This window comes from Schistocerca cancellata, chromosome 6, assembly GCF_023864275.1.
Source record: "Schistocerca cancellata isolate TAMUIC-IGC-003103 chromosome 6, iqSchCanc2.1, whole genome shotgun sequence".
In the NCBI taxonomy this organism is placed as follows: Eukaryota; Metazoa; Arthropoda; class Insecta; order Orthoptera; family Acrididae; genus Schistocerca; species Schistocerca cancellata.
In genome coordinates, this window is record NC_064631.1 from 368,887,413 (window position 1) to 368,907,834 (window position 20,422).

General features: G+C 42.4%; 1 protein-coding gene across 1 annotated transcript in view; it reads right to left on the minus strand.

The window, feature by feature from the left end:
- Positions 1–14,427, minus strand: part of LOC126191264 (alpha-ketoglutarate dehydrogenase component 4) — a 46,739-nt gene extending 32,312 nt beyond the window's left edge. Inside the window, exon 1 of the mRNA XM_049932073.1 lies at positions 14,113–14,427. Within this exon, the coding sequence (XP_049788030.1) occupies positions 14,113–14,145 (33 nt within the window). The 5' untranslated portion in view covers positions 14,146–14,427. The remainder of the gene's footprint in view (positions 1–14,112) is intronic.
- Positions 14,428–20,422: the final 5,995 nt, after the last annotated feature.

Below are 20,422 nucleotides of genomic sequence, written 5' to 3' on the forward strand. Positions count from 1 at the left end.
AATATTGATCCCAAAGTCAAATTACAAATATCCTGGGGAAAAATAAGACTATTCCACATAATTAATCTAAGACATTTAAATTACGTCATAAAATTTTTATCAAAATCCAGTTGTACATGTATAATGTTCCAAGAGAGACAATCAGGATTGAAATTTCATGACCTTCCAAGTCTGAAACTACAGATGCCATATGCTCAACTATCTGTCTTACTTCCATTAGAATTTAATTTGAGAAAATGACTATTTATGTTCTGATTTCACATTGCTTTGGTTAACTCAAAATATACCATCATAAATGAAAATGATTTTTAATGTGAGGAAAGGTGCATATTACAGCAGAGTTCGCTAATGTGAGAAAGCTAGATTCTGACTAAAGGAAGTGCTCAGCTCTGTTAGGAAGTATTAAAACTTAGTTCTCTCACTTACTCTCTCTTACAAAGCTGGATATTTTCGAGACTCCTTGACTCTGAAAGTGTCAAATTTTAAGTTTTTTGGGTGTATGTATGTGTATAGGGCTTCAATATCTGAAACTGAGTAGCTGTCACAACAATATTCATATAATTATATTCTTCACAGAGTACTCTTTCAGTCACTATAATGAATTATCCTTTAAACAATGCAGTGTAACTGTGAGGCTTCTTTTTTACCGTAAGATGGCTTGTTCCTAATGTGTGACACCACAAGTATCCTAATATGTGACAATATCGCACAGTAGTACACGGTATTTCATATTAGGATAACTTAACTTGCCACTCTAGTAGCTAGATTCAGACACACATATTTTTACTAAGTGGTTTCTGTGGAATTTGTGGAGCTATCTAGAGATAATCCTGTTGTGCTAATAGTTTATGGGCATCATGTCACATTTGTGTGATATACAAGGAAGGACAAAACTGTGTCCACATAATCTGTTCATCACCCCATTCCACACAGAAAATATGGCCTGAGAGTGTGGAATTCATGGGACCTTTTAAAATGCATTATCCCCAAGAAACAGATACCTGGTGGCTAAATAACTAAGGTCAAGTAGCAACCTCCTTTTTGATTACAAGATTGTTTCAAGCGGCCTACCTGAGAGCAGTAACAATGTAAAATGATATAAACAGCCTCCGAAAAATGGGCTGTCCATGTAACAGACATACACTTAGAGACAATGACTTTGCCACACACCAGGAGTTTGAAACACAAGATACAAAGCACAGAGTAAATGTGTGTCCAATTGGTATCCAGCAATCTCAGAAAGTCAGAAAGCCACATCAAGAGTGACATGACCTAGTAAAATCGGCACATTCTGAACCTGTTAAATAGCTAATGTTGTCTCCACAGAGAGAGCATTTGAAATAATTCAAAAAGATGTAAGGTGTAGTGCAATCAAAGGAAAGAGAAATGAAAATTTTGTTCTTGAAAAAGAGAAAGAGGAAAACTCAGAAAACAATCTTCCAGTCATTTGTAGTCTGATACAAATTTAACTGGGGCAGTGCTTCAGATGTGCAGTCTAAAGAAGGAGGCACTGAACACACATTATGCAATGGTTGTTTCTCTGCAAGACTGACAGAGAAATGGCCACAGTGCACGGAATATTACCCTTGGGCACCTGAAGAATGTTAACGTGAAAAAAGTGCTTTTGTAACTACACTTATTTTACACAATAAACACAGAAAATGTTAGACACTGCTCTACATTAGAGCTCTTGGGCTAAAGGACTCTTCCAAAGTACAAAACACACACACACAAGCACAACTCTCAAAAACATAACCACTGTCTCTGGCCACTGAGGTCAGACTAAGGCAAGAGCCATTTACCATTAAAGGCAGTTGCTTACAAAAACACTGTCGAACCAGTTCTTCAGACTTCTCATTAGTCTGGGATCTTTACCAACTTGGATTAACAGAAAAATAAAAGAAGATTCAAAGAAGAGCTGCACATTAAGCTACAGGTTAATTTACTGAGCATGAAAGTGTCACACAAATGCTCAACTAGCTCAAACATGAGAGGCTACAAATAAAGCCCTTGTATAGGGAAGAGTCTTACTTTCAAAATTCTAACTTCTGTTGTAATATGATTCTATAATGATATTAACCACCTGGACTTTTACTTCATGAAATGGTCATAAAGAGCACAAAAATAATTTTGTATCTGTACAGAAGAATACTAACAATATTTCTTGCTGTATATTGTTTACGAATCAGTCACAAAGGAAGAAGGTATTCCATTATGTATGTATCCTCGGCAACATACTGTTTTATAAATTTCAGCAAACATATGCGAAAGTAGATTACATTCAGTCAAAATATGCTGCGTTGAAGAAAACTATATCAACAGTGCTTGGACTTGCAAGACCAAGTTGTTAATGTATATGTCTCTTAATTACGACAATATTTAACTTGTCTTAAAGGAGAATTCACTTGAGAAAACTACCAATACAAGGACACGGAATGGCTGGCCGGTACTGTAATTATAGTACTGTTGATACACACATTTGAACGCAGAAAGAAAGGAATTCCTAGCTTTCCGAACAGTTTGTTCCCTCCTTCGGATGGGAAAGAGATAGAGATTTGGGAAGGTTGATACAGAAGGTCAGGTACCTCTCATACCAAGTTAACGACACCTACTGTGAGGATAAGGGGTCTCCGAAAGCTGAGAATGGGTATTACTGTTCACTTAAATGTGACAGTACTGGGATTTTGCCTCCCAACAATATATAACTTGTCACCAAAGGAAAGTCTAACTTATCTCCCCTTTTGTGAATGCCTTGGTAAGATGCTAGTGCTGTTAGCTACAGCCCTGATGACAGAGAAGACCTCTCTATTTACAGGACGGGAATGTTTGTCATTGGATGTATTAGAACACCTATTTGTGCTAATATTGCAAAAAAAGTGGAGTTGTTTTGCTCTTGGATTTGTTTTTGCTTGGATAATATGGGGATTTTTGTTTCAGAGGAAGTACCAGCCGTAACAATTAGGTATATCAGAAAGAAAACTATGTATTTTTTTTTTCCCAAATACTTTGCCAGAGAGTGTGGTTTATTGGAGCTCAACTAAGAGGACATTGGTTGATTGGTTGGCTTGTGGGATTAAAGGGACCAGACTGCAACGGTCATCGGTCCCTTGTTCCAAAACTTAAAAACTACCACACAGAGTAAAAAACGGATAATAGAGACAACAGACAACACAGGACAAGAAAAACTCAGACAAAGAACAGACATAACAAATTAAAATCACACGGAGTGTGGCAGTGGTTGGCCGACCATAGAATAAAAAGGGAAAAGCCAACCACCGAGAACACATTAAAAACTCAGTTTAAAACTGTAGGCCAAAGGCCAGAATCAACACAAAACAATAAAATAAAACATAAACACTCATATTAAATGATAAAACCCCCTGCCCGAATAAAACTTAAAACTAAGCTAGCCATAGCAGGGTCATCAATTAAAAGGGCAGGGAGCGTATCAGGCAGCGCAAATGTCCACCTGACCACAGCTAAAAGGGGGCAGGCCAACAAAATGTGGGTCACTGTCAAAGCCGCCCCGCAGCGACACAGAGGAGGGTCCTCCCGACGCAGTAAGTAACTGTGTGTCAGCCGGGAGTGGCCAATGCGGAGCCGACAAAGGACGACTGAGTCCCTGCGGTTGGCTCGCATGGATGTCCGCCACACAGTCATCGTCTCCTTAATGGCACGGAGTTTATTGGGCGTGATCCGATTGCGCCATTCAGCATCCCAAAGCGCAAAAACTTTTCGGCGGAGGACCGCTCGCAAATCAGTCTCTGGGAGGCCAACATCCAGAGATGGTTGCCTGGTGGCCTCTTTCGCCAGGCGGTCAACATGTTCATTGCCTGGGATACCGACATGACCGGGAGTCCACATAAAGACCACAGAACGGCCAAGAGTATGCAGGGACTCCTGGATAGCCATCACCAGACGAGAACAAGGGAAATACTGGTTGAGAGCTCGTAAACTGCTCAGGGAATCGCTACAGATCACGAAGGACTCACCTGAGCAGGAGCGGATATATTCTAGGGCTCGAAAGATGGCGACCAGCTCAGCAGTGTAAATGCTGCATCCAGTCGAACGTTGTTCGGAATGGTCCCCTAGAGTTAGCGCATAACTGACACGACCAGCAACCACCGAACCGTCAATGTAAACAACGTCAGAGCCCTGATACGTGGCCAGGATGGAATAAAAGCGGCAGCGGAAGGCCTCTGGAGGGACTGAGTCCTTTGGGCCCCGTGCCAAGTCGAGGCAAAGGCAAGGGCGAGGAACACACCATGGGGGTGTACGCAAAGTGGCCCGAAAAGGAGGTGGAACAGTGAAAACCCTAAGCCCGGAGAGAAGCTCTTTGACGCAGACCGCAATCGTACAACCTGACCGGGGCGGACGTTCTGGCAGATAGACGACCGATCGCGGGAACAGGAGACGATAGTTTGGATGCCCGGGCAAGCTAAAAACATGGGCATCATAAGCGGCCAGTAAATTTTGGCGCCTGAACCGCAATGGAGGGACACCTGCCTCCACAAGTATGCTGTCCACTGGGCTAGTCCGGAAAGCACTAGTGGCAAGGCGTATTCTGCTGTGTAGGATTGGGTCCAGTACCCGCAGCGCAGATGGGGATGCTGAGCCATAAGCCAGGCTCCCATAATCCAGACGAGACTGGATTAACGCCTGGTAGAGCCGTAACAGGGTAGATCGGTCGGCGCCCCTGCGAGTGTGGCTCAAGCATCTCAGAGCATTTAGATGCCGCCAACATGACTGTTTAAGCTGCCGAATATGAGGCAGCCAAGTCAGCTGGGCATCAAAAACTACACCCAAAAACCTGTGGGTCTCCACCACAGCAAGGAGTTCGTCGGCAAGATAAAGCCGCGGCTCAGGATGGACTGTTCGGCGCCGGCAGAAATGCATAACGCGGGTCTTGGCAGCCAAAAACTAAAAAACCATGCGCCACAGCCCAAGACTGCGCCTTGCGGATAGCGCCCTGTAGCTGACGTTCAACAGCTGCAATGCCAGTAGAGCGGTAGTAAAGGCAGAAGTCGTCAGCATACAGGGAAGTGGAGACAGAATTTCCCACCGCCGCAGCGAGCCCGTTTATTGCGATTAAAAACAGGCATACACTGAGGACAGATCCCTGTGGTACCCTGTTCTCCTGGACTCAGGAGGAACTATGGGAGGCCGCGACTTGCACGCGGAAGGTTCGATATGACAGAAAATTTCGGATAAAGATCGGCAGAGGGCCCCGAAGACCCCATCCATCAAGCGTAGACAGTATGTGATGACGCCATGTCGTATCGCACGCCTTCCGCATGTCGAAAAAGACAGCGACCAGGTGCTGACGGCGGGCAAAGGCAGTACAGATGGCCGCTCCAGACTCACCAGATTGTCGGTGGTGGAGCAGCCTTTACGGAACCCACCCTGAGACGGAGCCAGAAGGCCCCGAGACTCCAGTACCCAATTCAAGCGCCGGCTCACCATCCGTTCGAGAAGCTTGCAAAGAACGTTGGTGAGGCTAATGGGGCAGTAGCTGTCCACCTCCAAAGGGCTCTTGCCCGGTTTCAAAACGGGGATGACAATGCTTTCCCGCCATTGCGACGGAAACTCACCCTCGACCCAGAGACGGTTGTAAAGGTCGAGAAGGCGTCGCTTGCAGTCCACTGAAAGGTGTTTCAGCATCTGACAGTGGATGCGATCTGGCCCAGGAGCGGTATCAGGGCAAGCGGCAAGGGTACTGTGAAATTCCCGCTCACTGAATGGAGCATTGTAGGATTCAGAATGGTGGGTGCGAAAAGAAAGGCTACGACGTTCCATCCGCTCTTTAATGGAGCGGAAGGCCAGGAGGTAATTGGAAGAAGCAGAACTCAGAGCAAAATGCTCTGCCAAGCGGTTGGCAATTTCGTTGGAGTCTGTACAAACTGCTCCATTCAGTGAGAGCGCAGGGATGCTGACAGGGGTCCGATAGCCATAGAGACGTCGGATCTTGGCCCAGACCTGTGATGGAGAGACATGGAGGCCAATGGTGGACACATACCGCTCCCAGCACTCCTGCTTGCTTTGGCGGATAAGGCGGCGGGCCCGCGCACGCAGACGTTTGAAGGTAATGAGGTGTTCAATGCAGGGATGTCGCTTGTGACGCTGGAGCGCCCGCCGGCGATCTTTAATCGCTTCAGCGATCTCAGGCGACCACCAAGGCACAGTCCGCTGCCAAGGGGACCCAGAATAACTGGGAATGGAAGATTCGGCGGCAGTAACGATGCCCGTGGTGACCGATTGAACCACCGCATCAATGCCATCATTAGAGAGAGGCTCAATAGCAGCAATGGAGGAAAACAAGTCCCAGTCAGCCTTATTCATTGCCCACCTGCAAGGGCGCCCAGGAGACTGACGCTGTGGCAGTGACAGAAAGATCGGAAAGTGGTCACTACCACACAGATCGTCATGCACTCTCCATTGGACAGATGGTAAGAGGCTAGGGCTGCAGATCAAAAGATCAATGGCGAAGTACGTGCCATGCCCCACACTGAAGTGTGTGAAGGAACCATCATGTAACAGCGAAAGATCGAGCTGTGCCAATAAATGCTCAATGGTGGTGCCTCGACCTGTCGCCACTGACCCACCCCACAGAGGATTATGGGCGTTGAAGTCGCCCAGTAATAAGAAAGGTGGCGGCAATTGGGCTATCAGCGCAGCCAGGACATGCTGCGCGACATCACCATCCGGTGGAAGGTAAAGACTACAGACGGTAACAGCCTGTGGCGTCCACACCCGAACAGCGACAGCCTCTAAAGCTATTTGTAGAGGGATAGCCTCACTGTGAAGAGAGTTAAGGACATATATGCAGACGCCACCAGACACCCTTTCATAAGCTGCCCGGTTCTTGTAATAATCCCGATAGCCACAAAGGGCAGGGGTTCGCATTGCTGGAAACCAAGTTTCCTGAAGAGCAATGCAGAAGAAAGGGTGAAGGCTGGTAAGTTGTCGGAGCTCAGCTAGATGATGGAACAAACCGCTGCAGTTCCACTGGAGGATGGAATTGTCCATGGCTGAGAAAGGCGTGACGGGACTGGGAAGGCAGATTACGCCTCTGGGTCACCTGCTGCCTCCGATGGAGGGACCGGCGAGATCGAGGTCCTCAGCGGACACAAGAATCTCCACCGCATCCTCAGACGCAGAGCTTGTAGGTAGCGGTGGAGTACGTGCCACTGCAGGTGTCTTGGTCTTACGGGTCTTCAATGTCGTTTTCTCTCGCTGTTCCTTTGGTTGTCGTTGTTGAGAGGGCTTATTGGAGTCAGTCTCCGGGACCGAAGATGATCGCGAAGCTCGACAACCAGCGACCTGTGGCTTCTTCAGCTACTGGTTGATGTCTGCTGTGCCGATGGTAGGAACCTGGGAAGGGAGTGAGCCAAGGGATCCCTTCCGAGCGAGAGAAGCCGAAGAAGACTCCGGTGGTTTAGTGGGTGCTGCTCCCGAGGTAGATGGTGTGGGAGCAACAGCGAGGGAAGGGGCCCCCATCGTCAAGGGGGCAGGTGAGGTCCTCTGACTGAGAGCTGACTGTTTGTGGTGCAGCTAAAGGAGCTGGAGCAGGAGTGACAGTTGAGGCACAAGATGCCATCATGCGCACGGGATGTAGCCGTTCAAATTTCCGCTTATCCTCAGTGTAAGTCAGCGGTCCAGGGTCTTATATTCCATGATTTTGCGTTCTTTCTGTAAGATCCTACAGTCTGGCGAGCAAGGTGAATGAGGCTCTCCACAGTTGACACAGATGGGAGGCGGAGCACATGGAGTATCGGGATGAGATGGGCGTCCGCAATCTCGACATGTGAGGCTGGAAGTGCAGCGGGAAGACATATCGCCGAACTTCCAGCACTTAAAGCACCGCATCGGGGGAGGGATATAGGGCTTGACGTAACAACGGTAGACCATCACCTTGACCTTCTCCGGTAATGTATCACCCTCGAAGGCCAAGATGAAGGCACCGGTAGCAACCTGATTGTCCCTCGGACCCCGATGAATGCGCCGGACAAAATGAACACCTCTACGCTCTAAGTTGGCACGCAACTCGTCATCAGACTGCAGAAGTAGGTCCCTATGGAAAATAACACCCTGGACCATATTTAAACTCTTATGTGGTGTGATGGTAACGTTAACATCCCCCAACTTGTCACAAGCAAGTAACCTGCGTGACTGGGCGGACGATGCCGTTTTTATCAAAACTGACCCAGAGCGCATTTTGGACAAGCCCTCCACTTCCCCAAACTTGTCCTCATAATGCTCTACAAAGAACTGAGGCTTCACGGAGACAAAGGATTCCCCATCAGCTCTGGTACAGACGAGATACCGGGGCGAATACGTGTCACTGTCATTCATTGCCTTTTGTTCCTCCCATGGTGCGGCCAGGGATGGGAACGATTTGGGGTCATAAACCTTACCTTTAAAATGAGCCCTCTAACACTTAGAGACTGCTGGTGGCTGGCCAACAGCAAGAGATGACGTGCCACGCTTCATTGCTTGTCATCCCCCCTGATGCCACCTACTCCGACCAAGGGCCCTCCCCATGGGCGCCACCCAGCCACAGCAAGGGCCACCTGGCAGGATGGCCATTGCCGGGAGTCCTGATGCCCCAGGGAGATGGGCATCTAATCCTTGGCATACATGGGAAGTAAACGGCGTAGGTATCAATAGAGCGATCCCTGTGTTGTCAGGGGACTACAACCAACAGGGTACATGGCGGCCCCACCACAACGGATTGGCTACCGTGCTGGATCTTAGGTGCAAAAATGTATGAGGTCGTCGTCGCAGCGAAAAACAACACTGCACAGTGCAGCATGGAAATCGTACCCATGGACGTATCCTCGCCCAAGAGATGGAAAACGAGCTGGACACCATTGCAACGACGAGAAATCTGGCTAAAGGTCTCAATGCACGACAGATACAGTGCACCATGTAAGGCGCCCTTCCCCAATTGGCTCGCACTTCAGAACAATTTAGAAAGATGGAGGTCAAACCCGAGAGGGGACCATCACATAAGGCCGAAACATTTGAGACTCCTTTTAGTCACCTCTTACGACAGGCAGGAATACCGCGGGCCTATTCTAACCCCCGAACCCACAGGGGGGACTAAGAGGTCATCAGCACCCTTACTAACGTAATTGGACAAATGTGACTACCATGTTCAAAACATTACATAATCTTGCTTAAATAAAACAACAAACAGGAACACACAAGAGGCCCCTATCCAGGTGACTGGCTGTGTGTAGGGTGCACACAATGTTATAGAGAGAGAGAGAGAGAGAGAGAGAGAGAGAGAGAGAGAGAGAGAGAGAACAATATCTATTGGGACACCACAAAACAATAGGGTAACAGCCAAAGAAATGCCCCCACAGATCAGTGTGTTAAAATCCTAGTGATAATTGTTGAAGCACCCACAACAAAGTGCCACAGTTTGAAGTGCTCCTAAAAAGCAGTGGAGCTCATGTAATAATAGGTACAGAAAGCTTCTTAAAACTAATAGCTATGGAACTTTTGGGGAAAATTTAAATGTTTATTGAAAAGGTTAATGGGAAATGAAGTGGCATATTTATCACAGTAAACAGGAATCTCAAATCCGAAGAAACAGACACAGATTGTTTGGGAAAGACTCAGGATCAAGGATGGGTATAAACTTACAGTTGTATCTTTCTCATCGATCAGCAAACTCACCCCAAATATAACCTAAAAACTTTCGAGGAAATCTTACTTTGCTAGTATGTATGCTCCCCAATTATGCTGTCATTGTTTCAGTTATCCAAAAATCAACTAAGAAAATTACAGCTGGGTAATTATTGGGCATGACAAAATGTACTGCAAAACAATATTAAAAGCCTTCTCTGAAAAGTTCCTACAACAGATGGTTCATAAGACCACTCGTGATGGAAATATACTGGATCTAATGGCAACAAATTGACCAGAGATCTTTGAGGATGTTTTATTGCAATAAAACTTATTTACTCCAAACTGTAATAACTTATTTAGCCTGTCCAACAGAAACACTGGAGCTTCCTTTTAAATGTACAGAAATGTAAAACTTTGCATGTCACAAAATGAGATACCACAGTTTCCTACGACTACTTAATCAATGAGTAACTACTGGAATAGTCAGCTCATGCAAATATCTGAAAGAGTAGTTTCAAGTGATACACAATGGTACAACCGCATATGGCCAATTGCAGGTCAAGCTGCTGACAGACTTAGGTCCACAGATAAAATAGTAGAAAAATGCAATGAGTCTACAAGGAGATTGCTTAAGAGTATTTCAATGAGAGGGAGAAAAAAAAGAATAAATGTATAAAATCAGATGCTGATGGAAGTGGTTACCTGCAAAATGTCCATCCTTCACTTTCAATCAGGATAATGTGAAAGTTGTAACTAAATTTGAATGAATTACAGCTAAAGATGTAGAAAAATTATTGTACTATTTCTTAGACACACAAATTCTGCTGAAATGGATAAAATATTCATTAGAGTAACTGTAACAGTTACTAGTGCAATACCAGGAACCCTATCTGAAATAATTAACCAGTTACTTGAAGATGGATGCTTCCTAGATGCTCTAAAGTATGCAGTAGTAAAGCCATTATTAAAAACGAGTTCAGAGGAAGATGTGGAAAACTATAGAGCTGTAAGTCTTCTCCCAATGTTCTCAAAAGTACTTGAAAAATTTTTTGTAATCCAGATCCAAAATTTTGTAGCAAAATCTAATTACAAATTAATACAGTTTTGCTTCCAGAAAGGGAACAATTCAATATGTGCCATCAACAAAGCTGCTGAGAAAATTTGGTTATCTCTGGACACATCCCAAAACGTTACAGGAATTTTCTGCATCCTTACAAAAACTTTTGGCCATGTAAACCACACTCTGCTATTATATAAATTAGAAAGATACGGAATATACAGCAGAGATTTGAAACTAATCAAATCATATTAAACAGATAGAAAACGAAACAAACGGTAGTTGTAAAGTCAGGTACAGGAATTTGTTTATCAGACTGGAAAATTATTCCACAGGGAGTTCCACGATTTTACATTTTATGTCCAGTCTTGTTTTTATTTCCTATAACTGATTTATGTCTACCTATAACATCCCACTCAGTTTTGTTTGGAGATGACACCACAGAACAACTTCCCCAAAGAATCATGGACATCCTAAATAGTTATAACATTGGTTTGATGCATGACAAAGACCTAACACAGTTTAAAACTAAACAACACATAAAAATCAGAACTTAGGGAAATGAATTCTGTCAAATTCCTGGAGAGATTTTTAGACAGACAAATATCCTGATCTTCTCATGTAAGCTACTTGGCATACAAGCTTAACAGTCTTGCATTCGCAATGCCAATATTGTCCTACATAAGTGACGTGGACATCAGAAAAATTGTTTAGCATAGCTTTTTTGAATCTATATTGTCTGATACAGACCAAACTTTTGGTGGAATGCAAATAATGTAAACAGGATATTTTTACTTCAAACAACTATTATTAACAAGTGTAATTCAGGAATCTAAATATTTTAACTATTCCATGTAGGCCTATTTACATTTATGAACCAACTACCTTTATACGCAACAATACAGAATTATTTCTAGAAAACCATTTTCAACATGTGTGATACAACAAACAAAGATAATTTCAAATTACCATCTCCTAGATTAACACTCTACTCCTTGACTCCTCAATAGAAGACAGAGTGAGATGGTGCAGTGTTTAGCACACTGGACGCGCATTCGGGCGGACGACGATTCAAACCCATGTCCAGCCATCCTGATTTAGGCTTTCCATGATTTCCCTAAATCACGTAGGCAAATGCCGGGACAGTTCCTGTAAAAAGATACGGCCAATTTCCTTCCCCCTCCTTCCCTAACCTGATGGGACCGATGACACTACTGTTTGGTCCCCTCCCTCAAATGACCCGACCAACCCCAATACAAGGCTATGAAAATTTATACCTCTACATGCACATTAATTTACAATTATGTGCCTGGCAGGGGATTCAGCGAACTACCTCCACGCTATTCTTTTCGATTCCACTCTATAACAGCGCAAACGAAAAATGTACACTTTAATCTTTCTGTGTGAGGTCTGATTTCTCTTACTTTATTATTATGATTATTCCACCCTATATTGGTTGGTACAAATAAAATATTTTCACACTCTGAGGAGACAACAAACTGCCCTTCTTTGAACTTTTTATTAAGCCCCCCTTCGATCCTAACTGGCGCAGATCCCACACCACACAACAATACTCCGGAATATGACATACACGTGTAATGAAGGCAGTCTCTTTAATTGCCTGTTGCATTTTCTCAGTGTTCTGCCAATAAATCAAACTCTTTGGTTTGCTTTATCCACAACATTATCTATGTCATCATTCCAATTTAAGTTGCTCATAACTGTAATCCCTAAGTAAACTTACAGCCTTTAGATTTGTGTCATTTACTGTGTAGCCAAAATTTAAGACTCCTTCTGGCATTCCTGTGGATGACTTCACACTTCATTATAGTTAATTAAAAGTGAGAAATGGAACTGGCAAATTAACAGAAACTAAATCACAACAGCCTACTTACTAAGTTTCAAGAACTAGTTTTAAGTGAGAAATCTCCATGTTTGACTATCACAGGGTTTCGAGAAGGCAAGTTTAGACTAGCTACAGTGCGCACAGAGGCATTTGAGTTATTGTTCTTCCTCACTTCCTACGTGAAGGAATGGATAGAGCCCTAATAACTGGTACAATAGTATTAAGTACACTCTGCCGTGCATTTCACAGCCAACCACTCTTAAATTGAAAACTCTTCTATAATATTTTATGGTAACAAGTCAGACATTTAACAGAATCTTAAATGTTGTACCACATTCATCTCACTGTCAGCTAAAATAGAGGCTGATCTGCAGGTAAATTGGCCACTTGTCTCAATAGGAATCTAAATCAACTAACATGTTTCACACTGCGATCTGTACCACACAAGCACCACACAATAATGGGTCCTGCCGCTGGAGTGCCCCTGTGCTTCTACATCTGCTAATTCATTTCCCTGAACACCTATGTACCATGGTACCCTGCTGAATGATTCCTCCTCCCTCAGCCTCTGTAGACCAAGGGCATCCTTGATAATCTGGAATACTTTGACTGTTAGTTACAAGTGTTGTTAAGGACTTAAAGGCATTTATGGCACTGGAGTAAATGAGCAATCACTCATTTAAACACATATTACCCACACCAGTGCCGTCAATATTGTAGTTCTGTAGCATACACTGTGAAGGCACTTTGTCGTATTTCACATTGAAAATTCCACTCTGGCATGGCAATGGTGTATGACAAAAGCATTGACAATTATGCAAATGCTTTGAGGTAGCCACATGATGATATACCATAACACAAATTAAACACCTCCTCAACATGCCATGCTTTCACACTATATCTGATGTCAAGAGACACGGCCCCACTTAAGTTTTCACAATTCACTCTATTCATCCTTTTCTTCGCACTATGGAGACTTACCAGACTCGTTCTGATATTTACTATTAACATCAACTACACCTTTGCTGCTGGTATTCAGATCGGATAAAACAACAATCAGCCTGACATCCTGCACAACAAGGAATAAGTAACACTGTACTATTAAAAAAATAAAGTTCCGATTATGCCATAGAATGCAATAATTCGTTAATTTCAATTTTCTTTGTGGGCGGTCAAATGTCTACATACATAATTTTTTGTAGTAAAAAATGAAATGTTCACTACAAATTTTCAGCTTTTCATTTCTCCTCGGTAACACTATATAACACAGGAAGCCAAATTCCTTTACCTATTAAAACGCCGAGGAGAGTGGTGAATCTCCGCAGATCTCTAAGATCTCATCGCGTTTAGTATCAACTGCTTGCCTGCCATTAAGAACGTAAATAACGCAGATCCCACTTTTTTTTAAAAAAAAAAAAAAAAAAAAAAAAAAAAAAAAAAAAAAAAAAAAAAAAATGCTAATACTAGGCCTATTTGCAAACAATACGAATGAAAGCATTCACATCAACAACACAACAACATACAGAACGAAAAGCAAAGGGTGCTGAAAAAAAATTATTCATTCTATACTTACCATCATCGCACGTAATACACTTGTTACGCCCATTATTTGCCCTCTCAGTTCACTCACGTTGTTATTTTGAATAGATTATTTAGGGTTACTGGGTCGTCAGGTATCAAAGGAGACTCTTCTAAATTTTCCTAAGATCCAGATTATTAGTTTCTTTTACTACCCTATACACAAATCGCGCAAGCACGTGTTACCAAACACATATATTTCACAAGACAACCAATTTATTTAAGCAAGGCTTAAAACTTGCAACGATACATCCGCTCCGCTAAAGAGCAGACGGCGTCAAATTACTATCTGTGAGTGGTAAGCTTTTTAATACAACATCTCTGATTTAAAATAAGGGAGGCCAACAGAAAAAGTTGAGTATTTTATTCTAGCAGCTACCACGCCGTAGCGGAGAACTGAGGAAACTTCCTGTATAGAAGATCGCAGTGACGAATTTGAATATTCGCCTTATGACTTAAAGGATACGAGACACAACGAAAGGAAACAGAAGAACAAAATGAAAAGATGTTTATTTCACACTTTCCACTGACTAATCAAGCCTGTCGTACATCACTTTAGTTACCTAGTCTTCTGTATTACGTCTCCATCAAAAGATGGGAAGTTATAAATATCTGTTCTAGAAGGTAGGGTTCGTTTTTACTAGCTTGAGTGAAAATGCGTCATAATTTCAATTCAAGATAGTTGCTTGAATCTTATCAAGTAGCAAATAGTGAGATTAGTTTATCACTCGCTAAGTTTTTCCCTTTCGATGCTTATTTAATATTTCCTGGAACACATTCTGCGCGTGTCTCTTGCCATTATTATTCAGTCCTCAGTTTATTTTCGTGGGGCATAATTTTATCTACCTTACTTTCAAAACAGCCACCGTATTCTCACACTTTTTTCTAACAACGGGAATACAGACTGTGGTGGATTACTTCCGTCAGAGGCCCAGGAAGCGAAACTAAATGGAACCCCCGACTGCTTAGAAATTAATGTATTTGTGAAGTGCACTCTCCAAAAAATGAATACTGTAGATGTAGTGGCTAACATAAAAATTAAGCGTTTATAATTATATCTAGAAATTGTAGTACATATACTCAAAGATACAGATGAGAAACTTGCAAAAGGGTATCATTGTTTAGTACAGTAACCATCGGGTAGCGTGCAAAAAAAAAAAAAAAAAAGTAAATAAGAGGCGATCAAAAAGTATCCCTTCGAAGGCTGCACAGACCAGAACCGGTATATCAGTCAGGCAAAACAGCCATTATCAATAAGGTAAACATTCTACCGACACACAAGGTTGAAGATACATGTTTGGTAAATCACCATATCCTGCTGTGTGAAGAAGTCAGTAACTGTCTCCTGCACATCCTCATCCAATAGGAATCGTCGACCCTTCAAGGCATTTTCAAAGGGACGAAATGTGTGGTGGTCACATGGACAGAGGTCTGGACTGTAATGTGGGAGCTCGAGTGTCTCCCAGTTGAGTAATGAATGACACTGTCCTTCCAGATTGATCAGCAGCTTATGTCGAACGGCAACCAGCTCAGAACTTGACACACCATGCTACAACGAAGGTTTTCGACAGACACGCTGTGCCATACAAATTCTTAATTCTCCTATGATGTCTAACATTATTTATTCTTCAGCAGCCAAGATAAGAACAGCGGAGCACTGGTCCTGTTTGGACGCGTGAGCACTGGTCCTGTTTGGACGCATTTGGTAATAATCGTAACTTCATTGTAGTTCATGTTCCTGCATTTACCTCACACATGAATATCACACTAATTCCTTTCCTACATATCGATGCTTATATACCCTCATTGGGGTAGCACTATGTTGTATATATGCTACAGCGGCGTTCTCAAATGGAAACTTTGAAATCGCTCTTTATACTTTTCATTTTATACATCTGAAAACAAAGCTTTTACAATCAAAATATCAGTTACTTTCGTAAGCTTAGTATGATATAGGAGCTACTATTGGTATTATTATAATACCTATTTTTATGTCTTTATTTTACTGAAATTCTGAACAATATCATTGAAATATATTTGAAACCTCTCTTTCTGTTGATGAAATGGACAGAGTGGCAAGCCTTTGTTGATTCATCAGAAGGTAAAGGTAATTTATTTTGGCTTTAGTTGAGAAAAACTTCTCTCACATGATTTGACTGAAACACACATGGTCAAGAAGTATTGGATTAAAATGACATAGAGGGTAATGAATCACTGAAGTCCCATTTAATTATGAACTGAAGGACTTTTTGGGCTGTCCATGTAGCAGCAAAGTTCAAATTTGTATCAGCTCCATGCAGATGACTATGATGCCTTTTTGTTTCTTGTAGCACCTGCTTTTTATCAAATTCATTGCAAATTTCTACCGTATTCTCCAGTGCTGGGCAGAGCATCACCAGGAGCATTTCAATGATTTGAAAAATTTTAGTGATACCCTTCATAGCTGTGTATTGTTGTTACAATTGATACATAAATTGGTCTTTGCTTCCAAAGATTGATCGACTAACTTCTTCTTGGATCAATATTCTGGTGTCAAGAGCTGGTTCACCTGGCATTGTGTAATGTGCCCATCTTCTTTGTCATTAGTCATTTTTGTGCCAGAAGTAACAGCATTGTCTATAATTGTTGTTCAACTGGTCACTAAAACCCCATTCACGGTTTTTAATTTGGGGAGTCGTTTAAGTAAAGTCATTTTTGGATACTGTAGAAATTGTTGGGCTAAATTTACTTCCTCCAGTACTGTGTACCAAATCTTGGTGTTGGTCAAAAGGGTAAAATCACATGCAACTGGAAGGAGCAAGCTTGCTGCAAACTTAATATCAAGGTTTCCCTTGGACAGTTCTTATATATCTTCCAAAGTGGTCACAACTGTTTCCACATTTTCTTCTATGACTTTATCTGAATTGTAATGAGTGCTGCAGCGAGTAACGGACAACTGTTTCAAACTTTTTGTTGTTTATGATACAAGTAATTCCCATCTATATATAAAACACAAGATAAATTAATATAACTTCTTCACTAAAGTTCCAAAACAAGTAATGCTGGAGGAAATACATGAGGAAGCATGGACTCCACAGACATTTATGGGATGGTTAGTGCAGGAACTGGATAGAGCTTTTGGATTGACTTTTAGATTTTTTTGTTGTACACCTCCTCTTGTGCCTGACAACTGTGCGGAACTGTCATAACCTTGAGCGCTGAACAATGCATTGTGCAGCCCTTCTTTTGGCAACTACTACTGAAAATTTTTTGACATATCCTCCAGTTCATGTCGTTGGATATTCATGTTCCTATAGCAAACCACATAATAATTATCTTTAACCTTCGAAAAAGTAATTTTTAAAATGTAATACTCCACTTAAAAAATAAATAAATCGCTAGTAAGTTCTTCACATATTTTTAACTGTACAGCAGAGTCCCGCTAATCCGAACCCCAGTAATTCGAACGTTCAGTTAATCCGAACATGAAAAATATTAAAAATATATAAAGTATGGAAAACTGTGTGGTAAACTGCTGTATGTATACAATATTTTAATTTACACAGTACAGTAAACATGTATTAGAAAAATTGGCAAGAAAACATTACGTTTAAAAAAATGCAGAACAATGCAAAAAAGCTGTTAAACTTACTAAAATACAGTGGATATTATATCCCTACTTTTTAAATTACAAAAACTATGTCATTTTTAAATGCGAACATTTTAGGTTAGGCTTTATCTTGACTGTTATTGACATTATATGAAACAAAAAGTTTACTGTTACCAGTCACCGTTTTATTTATTTCCACGGCGCGTTTCAAAGGTTTAAACCCGATGATGGAGGTTTAAACCTTTGATACGAGTCGTGGAAATAAATAAAACGAAGACTGGTAACAGCAAACTTCTTGTTTCGTTTAATAACTAAGTCATTGTTTTTTGGAGTAATGAAGACAGTCTGTTATATGACGCATAGTTGCGCCATCGTCTTATAAGCATCAAATCAGCAGGTGTAGTAGTGGGCTGTTGCCCCAAATAACGCAGCGCGAGGTCAAGAGTTTCTGCTGCGTCACTGTGTGGCACCAGCTCTCCTTTGTCGCTTTCAGGCTCATTGTCACTTCGGTCACAACAGTCCACTTCTTTCTGGTCTTGAGTCACAGCAGCAACTAAATCAGTGTCCGCTGCCATCCACTCATCTATGTCTCCTTCACTAGCTTATTCGCATCCAGGGATTGTTTGTATCATTTGTAGTAGATTTTCCTCTTAATTTTCAGTTAGGTTGTCCTGAAATTCAAGAGATGTCCACAGTTTTCTCCACGATTTTCTTAGAGTATTTTCTGAAATATTCTGCCATGCCTCAGCGACCCAATAAAGAAAACCCTTCACCTTGGTCTTTTTTATTTTGTCCACTAAAGGAATGCTATCATCTTGGATCAGCATACTTAAAAATTGTCCGCAGCTCGTGGTCGTGCAGTAGCGTTCTCGTTTCCCACGCCCGGGTTCCCAGGTTCGATTCCTGGCGGGGTCAGGGATTTTCTCTGCCTCGTGATGACTGGGTGTTGTGTGATGTCCTTAGGTTAGTTAGGTTTAAGTAGTTCTAAGTTCTAGGGGACTTATGACCATAGATGTTAAGTCTCATAGTGCTCAGAGCCATTTGAACCATTTTTGAACTTAAAAATTGTTTTCTGTAAATCAGTTTAAATGTTTGCAGTACATGCTGGTCTGTCGGCTGTAGAAGTGGTGTAACATTCGGCCGCAAAAACTTCGCCACAATTTCTCCATCATATAATTCCTCAGTGTTGGGGTGAGATGATTCGTTATCAATCAAAAGGATTGCGCAGTGACACAAATGATTTTCCTTTGAAAACAGTCGAGCAGAGGGAACAAATTGGCCGTGAAACCATTCTTTGGACAGGTTACCACCCATCCATGCTTTTTTCTGGTTGCGATAATATACGGGCAGGGACTTCATGTTGCTGTTATTAAAAGCTCTGGGACTAGCAGATTGCCGGCCGAAGTGGCCGTGCGGTTAAAGGCGCTGCAGTCTGGTACCGCAAGACCGCTATGGTCGCAGGTTCGAATCCTGCCTCGGCATGGATGTTTGTGATGTCCTTAGGTTAGTTAGGTTTAACTAGTTCTAAGTTCTAGGGGACTAATGACCTCAGCAGCTGAGTCCCATAGTGCTCAGAGCCATTTGAACCATTTTTTGAACTAGCAGATCCACCGATCAGCATTAAAGGCAGCTTGTGTTTACCAGCAACATTGTTGCACGCTAATAAAGTCACACAATCTTTGCACATTTTAAAACCAGGAGTATGGTCTTCTGCTTTTGATGCCAGGCTTTTTGTTGGCAATGCCCTAAAATTAAGGCCAATCTCTTCAGCGTTATAAATTTGTTTGGGATAATACTTTCCCTTTCTTATCATTTTTTCAAACTCATCCAATTATTCCTTCGCTGCATCACGGTCAGAAGAAAGCTTCTCTCCAGTAATTGATAGCTGGCGGATTCCATAACGTTTTTTGAATCTGTCCAACCAACCCGTACTCGCACTAAAAGATTCATCACCATTCTTTAAATGGTTCAGGCAAACAGCCTTCTCTCCCTCAAAGGAGTTCCCCTTTCTCTTTCCTGCGTAAACCAAAGGAAAAGAGCTTCATCCACCATATCGTACTGGGACTGCTTTAAAGTCTGCCAAATTCCGAGTGTTTTTCCCGAAGACGTTGCACAGGATTGTTCAAGCTTCACTCGGTTCTTCTCTCAGTTACAAATGGTTGGTTTACCAACACCCAGTTCCGGTGCCAGTTTAGATACATTCTCTCCATTGTCTATCCGCTTCAAAGCATTCAGTTTTTCTTTGAGAGTTAACGTTTATGTTTCCGTTTACTCATGACGAAACTTCGTACACCACTACTCCTGAACGAATGCAATACAACTGTTACGCGTGCCAGGGATCGATAACTAATTTAACCAAGCGCTTTGCAAGCCAACTGGCAGTGCCCCGACTCAGACACTACAAAGGTCTCAACAACGCACAACAACAAGGGCAGGGAGTAAGAGTGAGCCGTTGTTCCCACACTTGTCCCCATTTGTTACCATGGCATACCTACTTATCTGCTTGGTGTACTTCATTCTAGAAACTCGTCACCGTAATTCCAGCTAATCTGAACAAAGCGGTAATGCGAACAATGTCCGGTCCCAATTAGTTTGGATTAATGGGACTCTGCTGTGCTTGTAGTATGCCTTTGTAAATGGCATACGTATCAAATAACATTTTTGTGGAATAACTGCATCTAGCAGACAACTGGTTATCATTATTTAGTCTTAAGGC